The 14,068-nt window shown below is 35.9% G+C and overlaps 1 protein-coding gene across 7 annotated transcripts in view; it reads right to left on the reverse strand.

Annotated features, from left to right (window-relative positions):
• STXBP5L (syntaxin binding protein 5L) overlaps positions 1-14,068 on the reverse strand; it is a 348,858-nt gene that overhangs the window by 5,952 nt on the left and 328,838 nt on the right. For all 7 annotated transcript variants that reach the window (XM_056109191.1, XM_056109190.1, XM_056109192.1 and 4 more), the window contains 3 exons: positions 13,719-13,958; positions 6,311-6,671; positions 1,361-1,526 (listed from right to left, as the gene is read on the reverse strand). In XM_056109191.1, the coding sequence (XP_055965166.1) occupies positions 1,361-1,526; positions 6,311-6,671; positions 13,719-13,958 (767 nt within the window). The remainder of the gene's footprint in view (positions 1-1,360; positions 1,527-6,310; positions 6,672-13,718; positions 13,959-14,068) is intronic.

The following is a 14,068-nucleotide window of genomic DNA, read 5'->3' on the forward strand; positions in this document are numbered from 1 at the left end:
AATTTACATGCAAATGCGCTGGATATATTTTTAGCATACTTTCCAGGTTTTTCTACAGCAGACCAAAATTTTACACACATACATATTTAACCAATAATATCGAGGTATGTGACCTCAGTTTGTCCTGACCTTGCAGCATGAGTTTGTCTTCATTCTCCTCCTCATCTCCTTTCCTAGACCTAGAATCCCTTATGTTTGGTGATGAATGGCAGGACCACACGTTTAGTTCTTCAGATCAGAAATCTGGGGATGATTCATTTCTTTCTTTATGCCACTCTTACACCTATTAACCCTCTAATACACTTTAAACTACAGAATTTCTGAGCTTTTCTCCATTTTCAATTCTGACTACCCTGTTTCAAACTACTGTTATTTTGAGTTTTAAGTATTAAAATGCTCGTTTTCCCTACCTTCATTTTAATTCACTAGAACCATCTCTCATGCTACAACCACAGTGGCCATTTTAGTAAACACATTTGCTAAGCCTTTTCAATGATTTCCAGTTCTTTCAATAAATGCCAGTTTCCTTGAGGAGCTTACAGAGTCCTCCAGGGCCTGTTCTTGACTAATATCCAATCCTCAGCTCTGCACCTCCTTGGCAATCTCCTGGACTCCTGGTTCACACACCACGGGTTCTATTAAGAATATAATTATATTCTCCATCTCCACACCCTTTTACCTGGACACTACTACTCTTAACAACCTTTCCAGACTTTCTACTCCCTTCTGTTCTATCAAACCAGACACCCCTTTTTATATGTCTCCCTAGCATTGGCATAACCATATGTAGTGAGCATTTTCCCACAGAGTATTGTGGTTGTCTCTTTTTTTCTCCTTCCATACCAGCAAGTTTACACTTACATTTTTTATTTTATTCCAAGTACCAGGCATATGAAACTCAATATGCATTTGGGTAATAATATTTATTTATTTTTAAAATTTACTGTGTACCAGTCACTGCTCAGAACTGTTTAGTAATTCTTAATTCTCACAACAGTGCATTAGAGTATATAGGTTGTATAAGAGTGTATAGGTTAAGTAAAATATCCAAATTCATATAAGTGGACAAAATAAAAGTTAAAAATTTCAGAGCTCTCACTAAAATGCTCTTTTACAATTTTGTGACTATTTTTGTTTATCCAAGATTTTGTATATTTTATACCTTTTCTATTTATAGGCTCTATGCTATGATCAAAGACAATCATTCAGTTCTAATCCATAAGATATATACTTTTTTATGACTCTTAAAAATTTCTTTACAAAAGTTCTGGCCCAACACTATTTTAGCTTTTAGATATCTCTCATTCTCTCTCTTTATACAACCATACCCAAAGTTTACTCATAAATGTACCTGACCTACCTGTAGATTGTCACACATCTCTTGACTGTATGTTAACCGTTGAATTTCAGTAGGAGAGACCAGGTACAGTGCCTGTCCTTCATTAGTAAAACAGAATGTCCGTGCTATCCTCATGTCTGTTAGTGGCAAATAATTCACATCCAACATTGGGCGAAGACTAGGGAGGCTGAATGTAAAACAAAAGCAAATCCAGATTTCATATTTTAGTTATTAGAAGCTTTTAACTTCTCTGTATAAAATTTGAATATTTTCACACAAAAGAAGTAATTTTAATACCAATGTTTTATAGTTATGTCTTTTTTTATCCTTGAAATCTCAATTTAGGTTTTCACATAAAGTCATATAAAAACCAATCATGGATATGGTTTTTTTTTTTGTTTTGTTTTAAGCTCACACCTGATGAGGCTTGGGGCTACTTCCAAAAGTTACTGCTAGTGGTTCTCAGGACCATGTATTGCCTATGATCAAATGGCTTCTACATGCAAACATATGTGCTCCAGCCTATTGTGCTATATATATATAACCCTAATTCTCCAAATTTAACCCACATAATTATTTGGAAGTTTTCCTTGAAAGATGCATACAATAAAGTCAGAAATCTCGAGAAAATGTTTGCAGCTTCTTATAGGTTTCTACAATATATAAAGCCTTTGGTTATGGTTAATTAACACCACAGTTAAAGAGTGGCATAACAGAATTTTCTCATTATTGTCATATTGTTATCTCTGGAGAATAACAAAAGTCAAGAAACTAAAATGGAAAATGTATAATTACCTTAGGAAGGAGTAGGAAAAGAGAGCGTCAACTGACAAGGAGAACAAATGCTATTAAAGCTGAAAAATTAAAAAAAAAAACTTTTCTCTGCAGGGACACTTATGAGGCAGTTAGTAGAGTCAGGTAACTAAGACAGTTTTCACCAAAAGCGATTTTTTACAACCTCATTTTAGTATTCATACACAAGCTTCTTGTATCCTCTCACCTTTAGGGCTGGCACCTAAGTAATCATCAGCTATCTGCCATCTATCAGAAAATAAGGACATGAAGAGATTGAGCATAGGAATAATTAAGTTCTGATAAAGTCTAAAAGATCTGGGAATGTATTCAGCATGGGAGGATGATCTAGTGTATTAAACTGTAGGATTCACTTCTGCAAGCCTTGTATCACTTCCTAGCCATAAATTATATATTACTAAAATTACATCAAAATCATTTCCTCCAGACCTCATGAATTTCTTTTAAGGCTTAAAAAGCAAAGGAACAATTATCATGTAAATAAGACTTCATAAAGAGCAGAGGCAGATACCTTCTTTTTCCTGTTGCTGTGACTCATTGCTTTTTAAACTCCTATTTGTCTTTCACTTTTCAAGAAATCTTTCAAAAACATAAATGGATTACATATTTATTTAAATAAAATTAATTTTCAGATATTCTCAATGGCAGTTGAGAAAAGACAGAATTTTGGAAAAAATAAAGTGATTACTGTCAAGCTACATTCCAATTGTGACATAATTAAAAATCTTAAATTATTTGAATGACTAAATTTGGGCTTGGAGAAGAGATGATATCTGTACAAATATGAGTATAAATATCTCCCCTCAAAACTAAGGCATGTCTAGGAGCTAAGTCATCAATTTCAAATGAGACCAGAATGACTATCATAAATCTCTATAAAAATAGTGTGAGGAAGAAAAACCAGAAAAAAAATAAATTAAAAATATACACAGGGTGGGATGGGGGGATGGGGTGTGGGAGGGATACTGGGATCCGTGGTGATGGGAATTGGGCACTGGTAGAGGGATGGTATTTGATCATTGTATAATTGAAACCCAAGCACAAAAATGTGTAAGTCTGCAACTGTACCTCATGATGTCTCACTATCAAAAATTTTTTAATAAAAAAAATAAACAGTAACTATAAGACAACTCAAGTCAAATAAAAAAATTCTGTAAAAAATAAATAAATAATAATAATAATAATAAAAATATATACAACCTAATCATGAACAGCTTTGTAACTATGTATCTCATGGTGATTCAATTTAAAAAATTAAATATATACAAAAGAATAAGAAAACATAAATTTGAAAATTTTCTTCTTCACTGGCCACTTCTTGGTTTACAAATCACTTATTTTTCCTACAAATTACAACAACAAAATATCCTCAGAAAACTAGTTTTGAGATGAACTACCTAAAATCTCATCTCTCTCTCTTTTTTTTGAAAGATCACACAATTTCCTCAAAGAATAACTATAGTCGTGACTACAAGTTTTCCCCCCTCTCTTTCTCCTCTCTTCACCTCCTCCCGTACCCCCTCTCCCCCACCCATCCCCTCCCATTTCATAGGTCATGTTGTCTCCGTTTAAACCACTCTGCCATCATGCTATAGCAGCTCTAGGCAATATATGAGTGTGGCTGTATTCCAAAAATCCTGATGAACATTAATTTAAACTTCATATAATTTACACACATCATGAGATATTCTCTTTAATTGTTTCAACAGCTTAAAAATATGAAAAATGTTAGCTTGTTGGCTATAATACCATTTGGTCAGAGTGCAGGAGTGGACTCTTGTAGTTTGTCAAACCCTAGTCTTTATCACTTCCTCTCTCTTGCACCCTTGGAGATATTCCTTTGTCTCCACCATCCTCCTAAAGTGCTACCTACCATTTTCCTAGATTTTGCTTTCTCAAAGAACTAAAATCGTACTCATCGTCTAGTGTTTTTTCCCTGGACTCAAATTCTTCCCTTTCTGCTCTATCTTGAATTCAACTCTTACATTTTTATTCCTTGAAGATACGCTATTTTTATTTTTCCTACATTTTTGATAATTTCTTAATCTCCTTTGCTAGATTTCTTTTTTTTCTTCCACTTCACATGTATCACTTGTCTTCCCGCTGTTCATAGATTTGCTAAAGCGGGCACCAATAACATCTCCATTTGTCCCTGTCGTGTGCTAGCATAGCCCAAGGGCGTATTGGGGGCTCTGTCAAGGTCAGGGGAATGAGGCCCATTATTGTTACTGTTTTTGGCATATTGAATATGTCATGGGTAGCTTGCCAGGCTCTGCCATGTGGGCGAGATACTCTATGTAGTTTGCCAGGCTCTCCTAGAGAAGAAACTGTATTAGAGGTGGGAAAACTTGCAGAAGAGCCCACATTTATAATTGGAAAGGCCTTCAGGCCAGAAATTCAGGTATCCCTAACTAAAGTTAATGCTCTCTCCATTTCCAGACCTTTACAGCATTCTAGTCATTACTGAAGTATAAAATTATCTTCAGGTTTTGATCTTAGAACAAATCTATTTCCTTTATACTGTATACCTCTCTTTTATACTGTCATTGATGAATTTTATCCACTGCCATAATTTGCAATATTACATTTACAGAAATGACTTGCAAAGCTCGATCTTTAACCCATACTTTTTCAGACATTGTTAAACTTAGATAAGCTGGCTTTTGCTTGGTGCCACACATTCCGATCACTCATTCTTGAAGTTCTTTCTAGCCTTTTGAAACACTCCCTATTTATCTGTCTGTTAATTATGTAACTCTTACACAACTATACAATTCAACTTTTAATTCTACTCTAAACTTGATAGCAATGACTTCCATTAATCAGTCAGTTTTATGCTCAAATTTTCTTTTATTATCTTTCACCTCTGTTTCTACCTTTTTTTCTACCATGCTAGTTCAAAAACCAATCATGCACTCTCCTTCATGTCTGTCTTAATACATGAATAGGAAAAGTTAATTACTTCTGTTAAAAATCCAATTTTATATGAGCTGATTATTAAACACATTAGTCTAACATTAAAGTTTCTTAACAATTTGTCCTAATCTACCTTTTAGTTTCCTTTTCCCCAACAACTCCTTTTATAAAAACATATATATTTAACTATTTCATGAACAGTTAAATATTTTGAACTCTGAGGACTTTGATGAGCTGGTTCAAGTCTTTCTTTCCTCTGTTGGAATAAAAATATTCTTTGTATTTTTATTGCTTGTGTATCTGTCTTATCTCTCCAACCTGAAATTTTCTTAAGGATTAGTAGGTTGTGTTTTTATTAATTTTTATGGTTTTTACTGCCCTAGAATAATGCATAAACCTTGATGATTGATACTGACTTGTACATATTATGTGTTTAAGTGGTGAAATTATAAACCATTAGGTGTTTCTTAAGTTTTATTTCAGCAGTATAATTAAATCTCTAAGCTGATACCTAAGACAGTCAAAAGGTACAAATTTAGAGTTGGAAGATAAGTCATGGGGGGTATAATGTATAGCATAATGGCTAGAATTATCAATACTTGTCAATAATACTTTAAATGTATATTTGTAAGTTACTTGGAGAGTAAATATTCACAATAGTCACCACATACAAGAATGGCAACTGTGATGTGACAATATGTCAACCTTTTGTAGTAATTACTTCATTATATACCCATATATCATACTATCATGTTGTGTTCCTTAAATTTGCATAATCTATATGTTTATAACTCAAACAGTATAGGAAAAAACTGTTTGATGACTAAGTATACTGGTCAATGCTAGTTTCATTTTTTTTTCTAAACTTGTAACTTGAGGAAATCTTAAATGTCTATGTGTTAACATATGTAAATGTATTTACCTGGATTTAATAATCCTCATATTCTCAGTGATAGTATAGCACCTGGGATATCATGTGCTTTAGCGCTCTTTGCTGAATATATGAGTAACTGACAAATCACTTTTTTTATATTTCTTGACACCAATTAAAATTTAATTTACATGGAAAACTTGCAAAAGATAATTTATGCTTTGTATTCAAACATAAACTCTCCTCATACAATAAAACAATGATTTTATGTTACTTAGTGATAATCTCTTTCATATTAACATATACTTTTCAAAATTATATCTTGCTGGCACTGTCATGATTGCCTGATAATTTATAAAGAAGGCAAGTACCTCATTATCATGATATGCCCATTGGCACAAAAGCATGCCAAACAGGCACTGTTGCACATGACCACCACATCTGCTTGTAGTATAAAAGATGTCTCAGTGATATTGTGAACATAAAGGCAAGTCTGAGAAGGCAGTGAGAAGACTTTGGCTTGTTTTTCTGAGCATATTATTGTATACTGATGATCTCCAGTTTCTTGTGATGGCGAGGGGAAGTTCATAACCAGTTTCCTTTTCCAAGATTTTTCATTTTCGTCGGTACTGTTTGGATCCTTCCAAACTTCATATGGTGGCTGCATTAATCCGCCAGTTCGGTCCATACAGGAGAAAGTTAACACAGCTCCTTTCAAGGAGAGGAATGTACCTGTAAAAACAATTTTATGTTACTGGCATGTGAGATTATTTCTAAAACGGTTATTATTCATCCATGGGCAATAAATGACTTATAATTTAATAGCACAGCGGGTAGGGCGTTCGCCTTACACGCGGCCAACATGGCCGACCCGAGTTCGATTCCTCCGCCCCTCTCGGAGAGCCCGGCAAGCTACCGAGAGTATTCGATATGCCAGACACAGTAACAACAAAGTCTCCAATGGAGACGTTACTGGGCCCGCTCGAGCAAATCGACGATCAACGGGAGGGCCTATTACAGTAATGTATGTCAACAGATTTGAGTTCACCCATTTCAATAATCGAGAATTATAGGATGTTACATCTGAAGGAACTTGAGATGCCAACTTGCAAAATTTTCTCATTACAGGAAAATGGAAACCCAGAAAGGTTGTGAGACTTGGGCCAGGTTACATAGCAACTTAGTGGCTGAGTCTGGAATAGTATTTAGGTTTTCTGGTTTTTAATCCTATATTGGAGGGGTAAGGGTGGGTTGGCCACACCTGATAGTGCTTTGAGGCTACTCCTGACTCTGTGCTCTGGGGTTGTTCCTGGTAGTGCTTCTTGGGGAACCATGTGGTATCAGGGATGGAGTCCAGGCCTCACACATGCAAAACATGCATGTGTTTAGTCCATTGAGCTACCTCTATGGTCTTATAAGCAGTATTTTTTTTTTTTTTGCTTTTTGGGTCACACCCGGCAATGCACAGGGGTTACTCCTGGCTCTGCGCTCAGGAATTACCCCTGGCAGTGCTCAGGGGACCATATGGGATGCTGGGAATCGAACCTGGGTTGGCCGCATGCAAGGCAAATGCCCTACCCCTGTGCTATTATTGCTCCAGCCCCTAAGCAGTATTATTTTAAAATACTATCCTGAAATTTTTGTTTTTGAAATAAAATATTTATTTATTGTTACATTTTCAAAGGAAAGAGCATTGATACTATATAATTTCATATATCCGTTCACTAAAATAATTTCCTCTTTTTTGGAAGCAAATTAGTTTTAACTGATTGAAATTTAGAAAGATCTGAGGAGGTGCAAAGGAGAGTGAGGCATGTTCAAGAGAGAACATGGGCTAGGAAGAAAAAGCAGAGTTGAGAGAGAGATACGTGTTTAATAAAATAATTTTTGTCTAAAGTTGAGCACTTCAGAATAAATATTATAAAAGTTCAACAACTAGAGCTCACAACACTACTACATGATTTACTAATGTACAAATTATTTTTAAAAATCTCTTTGGGGCCAGAAAGCTCAATGGGCTTTGCTGGAAAAAAAGGTTTGCTCCCTCCTACTGCAGGATCTCTAGAGCACCACTGCAAGCACCTCTGGGTACGGCCCCTAAGCAAAACACAAAACAAACAAACTCCTTGGCTCTTTGGCTGACATATTCATCTTTATAGAGAAGAGTAGCTTATTCACCTAGATTCTCAAAGGTTGACTATCCACAACAGATTGTCACCTACAGTGATTTTTGACCAGTCCTAGGGGACTCTTAATCTTAAATAACTTGGAATGAACTGCTTCTGCACATTTCCAGAACCTCCCCTAAGTAGTGTCCCGGCAGCCTTTTCTTTCTTTTGTACTATGACATCATGCTCAGAGAGTCAGGGGGTTGACTTAGGTTGATAGAACTCAGGAGCATGCTTGTAACAGAGACTTGCATAAAGAAGGATGATAAAAATACATTCCATTTAGAAAGTACTTTGTAATTTAATCTATTTAAATTTATCAAATTCAAAATAACCCACTTAGTTCATTTAACACCTCAGCTGTGTGAAATCTACTTTAAAACTGAGAAGTTTGTTGGGGTGGAATGATAGGACAGTGAATAAGACTTTGCACATGACTGACAGAGGTAGATCTCCAGTCCCTGGTCATACTCATATGGTCTCATGAGTATGACCAGGGGTCAGTCCTGAGCACAACCAGGAATAGCTCCTGAACACCACAATGGGTGACCCCAAGCCCTCCAAAAGAACAGAAGCAAAAAATTGAATGTGTATGCCAAAATTTTGAAAATAAAGACAGTATAAATATAAGTAATACAAATATAAACATATGACCTCTCTTGGATTATAAAGGGTGTTAAAGTCATAAAACTGTTTAATTTCATCTGGAACTTAACTATAAATAAAAAAAGAAGAAAGAATTCAGTCTTTGGTCATTTTAATATTTTTTCTTTTAATGAGGTAACAAATGCTAATATAGAACTACTGCTATAAATAAAATTTAGAAATAAAATAGTAAATTATATAACAGAAACAGGAAAATTATTTAGTGACTTTCTTGAGTATATGAAGGGTTGGGAATATATCCCAAGATATATTGATCAAATTGGAAGCTAACAGAATTTAGTCAAAATAACAGAAGGGAGTATGAAGGCTTTGGAGACATAGGTAGGTATGTTGAAAAACACTCATGATAGTTGTTGAATTTCTTAAAGATAATTTTTCTATTTTCTCTGTAAAAAGAGGATATAGGATCATTATCTGAGACTGAAAGCAGTAGAGGAGTATGAAAAGATTGATGAGAGTTGAGAAAACTTGCGATTGTTGCTCAAGAGAGTCAGAAAGAGGATTTAAGAAATAAATATAATCCAGCAACATCGGAATCCACTTGAAGTCATTGATCATTTATTTCAAAGTGTCTCTTTTTTAAATTTGCTTTTTGAGTCACACCCGGCAATGCACAGCAGGGGTTAATCCTGGCTCTGCACTCAGGAATTACTCCCAGCAGTGCTCAGGGGACCATATGGGATGCTGGGAATGGAACCCGGGTCGGCCATGTGCAAGGCAAACGCCCTACCCGCTCTGTTATCGTTCCAGCCCCAGTAATTTATTTCAAAATGAGATTATTTAATATGGTTCTAGATTTTTCTCCAACTATATCTAGATATACAGGTATAAGGAGAGATTAAGTAAAATAAAATGTAAAATAAACTCAATGATGATTCGATTGAATACGCATGTGTAATATGATTTATAACATATATTTGGTCCACATTCTTAATTTTTGCTACAGACCTTTTAAAACCCTGGAATAGTTACAAAGGTGTCTTTTGTTCTGTTACTGAAGTAGACTGTGACCTCATCTAAGGGTGGGGCTGATTTCCAGGTGAATAACTTGATTAGATATGAAAACTTTTAGGCCTCAAAACTTTGACCTCCATACTTTGGAGAGGGAAGAGGAGCTGGAGATGAAGTTTAATTGATGCATCATTGGCTACTAATGATTAAACTAATGAAGCCCACATTAAACCCCAAAAAGTAGAGAGCTTTCAGGTTGATGAACGGGTGGGAAGGCTGGGAATGTGGAAGGCTTGAAGGTACATGCAAACTATAGCCTTTTCTTACATGTCTTGCCCGCATGCATCTCTTCATCTATATAGATGCATATGTTCGTCGATCACGATCACGACCATCCTGTTGTTCGTCGATTGCCTCGAGCAGGCCCCAGTAATGTCTCATTCGTCCTAGCCCTGAGATTTTTAAAAAGTGCCATATTAAAGGCTTTTTCTGACTTATGAGAATGAGATCCATCATTGTTACTGGTATTTGGCATATTGGGTACGCCACGGGGAGTTTGCCAGATTCTGCCGTGTGGGCAGGTAACATTCGGTAACCTGCCGGGTTTGTCCAAAGTAAGAATGAGATAAGATGTCGTGTGACCACAAATGCGGCCACATGCTTCCGGGAGCTGGGTTTTATAGTCTCTGGATCTTGGCCGTTGATGGGATTACACGGCGCCAGGGGGCCAGTTGTTGGGTGTGACCCCTGCCTACTGCATATGTCCATTTGTATCAATTTTGAACTGCCCAACTGTAAGTAAATTGTTTTCTGGAGTTTTATTTACTTGTTAGAAAACAAATTAATTGAAACTGATGAAGGGGTCACAGAGATCTCAGATTTGTAACTAATTGGTTAGAAGGACAGGTGACAAAATGTGAAAAGAGAGAAAGAGAGAATGTGTGTGTTGTAGAACTAAACCCTACAGACCCCTCCTGTACTTACAGGAATAGGAAAATTGATGTGCAGCCCCCAAATCTGTCTCTTATCTGTTTTATTTTTGCTATATCAGGTATTATTCTTTTCGTTTTAAAATCTTGAATTTAATCATGAATTTAATCTTGAATTTAGTTATGAGTCATCAAAATCATTTTTTTTACAAAACTTCTCTAGACACTTTATGCAGCAGAACTGGGAATTATAGAAAAGTTTGTAGTTAGCAGTACAAATCATTAAGTATACAGGAAATATAATTTAAAATTAATTTCTAAAGATAGTGGTAGGCAATTTTTGGAGGCTGTGGATATATTTATGACAGATTATACTCATTTAATTGATATGTAATCTCAAGGTTTATCAACTTGTATAAATATGTATGCCAAGCGTACCTCATTAAGGTGTTTTTTAGAAAATAAGTCTCAGCAAACTTTTAGCAAAAGTACTGTAAGAGAGTAAAATTCCATAGGTGTTAGAGGACAGAAAAGAGGAGCGCTTGCTGGTAATTAGAACTTTCATTAATTTTCTCTTTATTTTAATTTCTTATAATTATAAATTATTTTTATTGAGGTGACATTGGTTTATAAGATTGTACATGTTACAAACTGCAGACCAATGGAACAGAGTTGAATACACTGACATCTCCCCTCAATCATATGATCATCTAATCTTTGATAAAGGTGCAAGAAATGTGAAGTGGAGTAAGGAAAGCCTCTTTAACAAATTGTGCTGGCATCACTGGACGGCTACATGCAAAAAAATGGGCTCAGAACTCTGCCTAACACCATGTACAAAGGTAAGATCAAAATGGATTAAAGACCTCAACATCAGACCAGAAACCATAAGGTACATTGAAGACAAAGTTGGCAAAACCCTCCATGACATTGAGGCTAATGGTATTTTCAAAGATGCCACGCCACTGGCTGAGCAAGTGAAAACAGAGATAGATAAATGGGACTATCTTAAACTAAGAAGCTTCTGCACCTCCAAAGAAACAGTGACCAAAATACAAAGACAGTCTACAGAATGGGAAAGAATATTCGCCGAATACACATCTGACAAGGGGTTGATATCAAGGATATACAAAATACTGGTTGAACTCCACAAGAAGAAAACATCCAACCCCATCCAAAAATGGGGCAATGAAATGAACAGAAACTTTCTCAAAGAAGAAATCCGAATGGCAAAAAAGCACATGAGAAAATACTCTACATCATTAATCATCAGGGAGATGCAGATCAAAACCACAATGAGATACTGTCTCACACCTGAGAGACTGGCCCACATTCAAAAGAACAAAAGCAACCATTGTTGGCGTGGATGTGGCGAGAAAGGGACACTCCTTCACTGTTGGTGGGAATGCTGACTGGTTCAGCCCTTTTGGAAAACAGTATGGACGTTCCTCAAAAAATTAGAAATTGAGCTCCCATTTGACCCAGCGATACCACTCCTGGGAATATATCCCAGAGAGGCAAAAATGTGTAGCCGAAGTGACATCTGCACTTGTTTGTTCATTGCAGCACTCTTTACAGTAGCCAGAAACTGGAAGAAACCTGAGTGCCCGAGGACAGATGACTGGTTAAAGAAACTTTGGTACATCTACACAATGAAGTACTATGTAGCTCTTAGAAAAGATGAAGTCATGAAATTTACATACAAGTGGTACAATATGGAAAGTATCATGCTAAGCGAAATGAGTCAGAAAGAGAGGGATAGACATAGAAAGATTGCATTCATCTGGGGGGATATAAAATAACAAAATATGAGATTAATACCCAAGAATAGCTGAGATCAACACCAGGAGGATTACTCCATAGCCTAGAGGCCAGCCGGGTGTTCTAGGGGAAAGGACAGTTCAGATAGAGAAGGGAGCACCAAATGGAGGGTGTTTGGAGGATCCTCCCAGGAGGGGAGATGCAGGTTGAAAGTAGACTGGACTGAACATGTTTGCCACTCAATGCCACTTTTGCTGATCACAACACCCAAAAGGAGAGAGAGAACAAAGGGGAATGCCCTGCCACAGTGGCAGGGGGGGATGGGGGGATGGGGGGGAGGGATATTATCCTGGTGGTGAAAGATGGGCACTGGTGGAGGGATGGGTATTTGATCATGGTATGACCGAAATCCAAGCACAAAAATTTGTAAATCTACAACTGTACCTCATGGTGTTTCACTAATAAAAAATTAAAAAAAAAATAAATAAAAAAATAAAAAAGATTGTACATGTTACATGAACCCATTTCATACATATTCAAAATATGTTACTATACCACACCTACCACCAAAATACTAATATCCTTCTGCCACAGTTATATAATTAAAAAATTAAAATTGTCAGAACCTGCACTTGAAAGAAGGGAATAAAACCATGTTGTACACAATTTTCATTGTTACAAAAAGTTTGGAGATGTTAGAATACTTTTCAAACTCCTTAAGATGGCTCATAATCTCACCCTGACCACTTGTCTGATCTCATTTCACACCATTCCATCAAGTCCCTTTAGTCCCTCTCCTATTATTACTACTCATCCCATTTCTAGGCATTAGACAAAAAGGAACTATGCTGCATGACACACTTTTGAAACAAGATGGAAAACTTTAGAGAGTTACTTGGAGAACGAACTAGATGAACTAATTCCTCAAATGTCATGTAAAAACGTTAATGGACTCTGATCTGGCTGGAGCACTGGAGAAAAAACTTCAATTTATTAAAGATAAAAATTTAACTTCTGCATTACAGTTTCCTTAGTGCTCTTTAGAAACTTTCTTTCAAGGTCTTGTCTTGCTTGTCAGTTCTATAGTTTTCTATTATATACAAAGTCGACCATTTTACCCTGAAGGAAAGATAAGTTTCAATATGACAAATGTTGATATTGAATGAGTGATTTCTGAAGTTCTTAATAGTTATATTACACAGAATATTACAATCTTTGCTCCAGATCAATACAAAGTAATACTTTACATTACTTTATATATAAATTGGAAAAAGTAGAAATTAGGGAATAAATAAAACTCTTACCACTTGGTAATGCCATGACTGGTTCTGTAAATCTTTGTTCATCCGCTGAAGGTAGATTTAAGGAGATGATTAAAACCATTCCCAAACTAGTTCCAACAAACAAACAGGGGGAGATAGTAGAGTCATTTTTACGAGCGAAGGATTCCATGAAGTATAGTGCTGTAATTGCTTCTTTAGAATCTTTGTCAATGCTGGAGATGCTAGAGCTTCTAGAACGATTATAGGAATTTTCACGGCTTTCTGTGGATATTTGAACACAAAAAAATGTTTATGTATTTCCAAGCAATGTCAGAATATATGAAAATCAAAATTTCCAGGGGAAGTTAAATTTGATTATTAACTAATCTAGA

The sequence above is a fragment of the Sorex fumeus genome, unplaced genomic scaffold (genome assembly GCF_029834395.1).
Source record: "Sorex fumeus unplaced genomic scaffold, SorFum_2.1 ptg000265l, whole genome shotgun sequence".
Taxonomy (NCBI): domain Eukaryota; kingdom Metazoa; phylum Chordata; class Mammalia; order Eulipotyphla; family Soricidae; genus Sorex; species Sorex fumeus.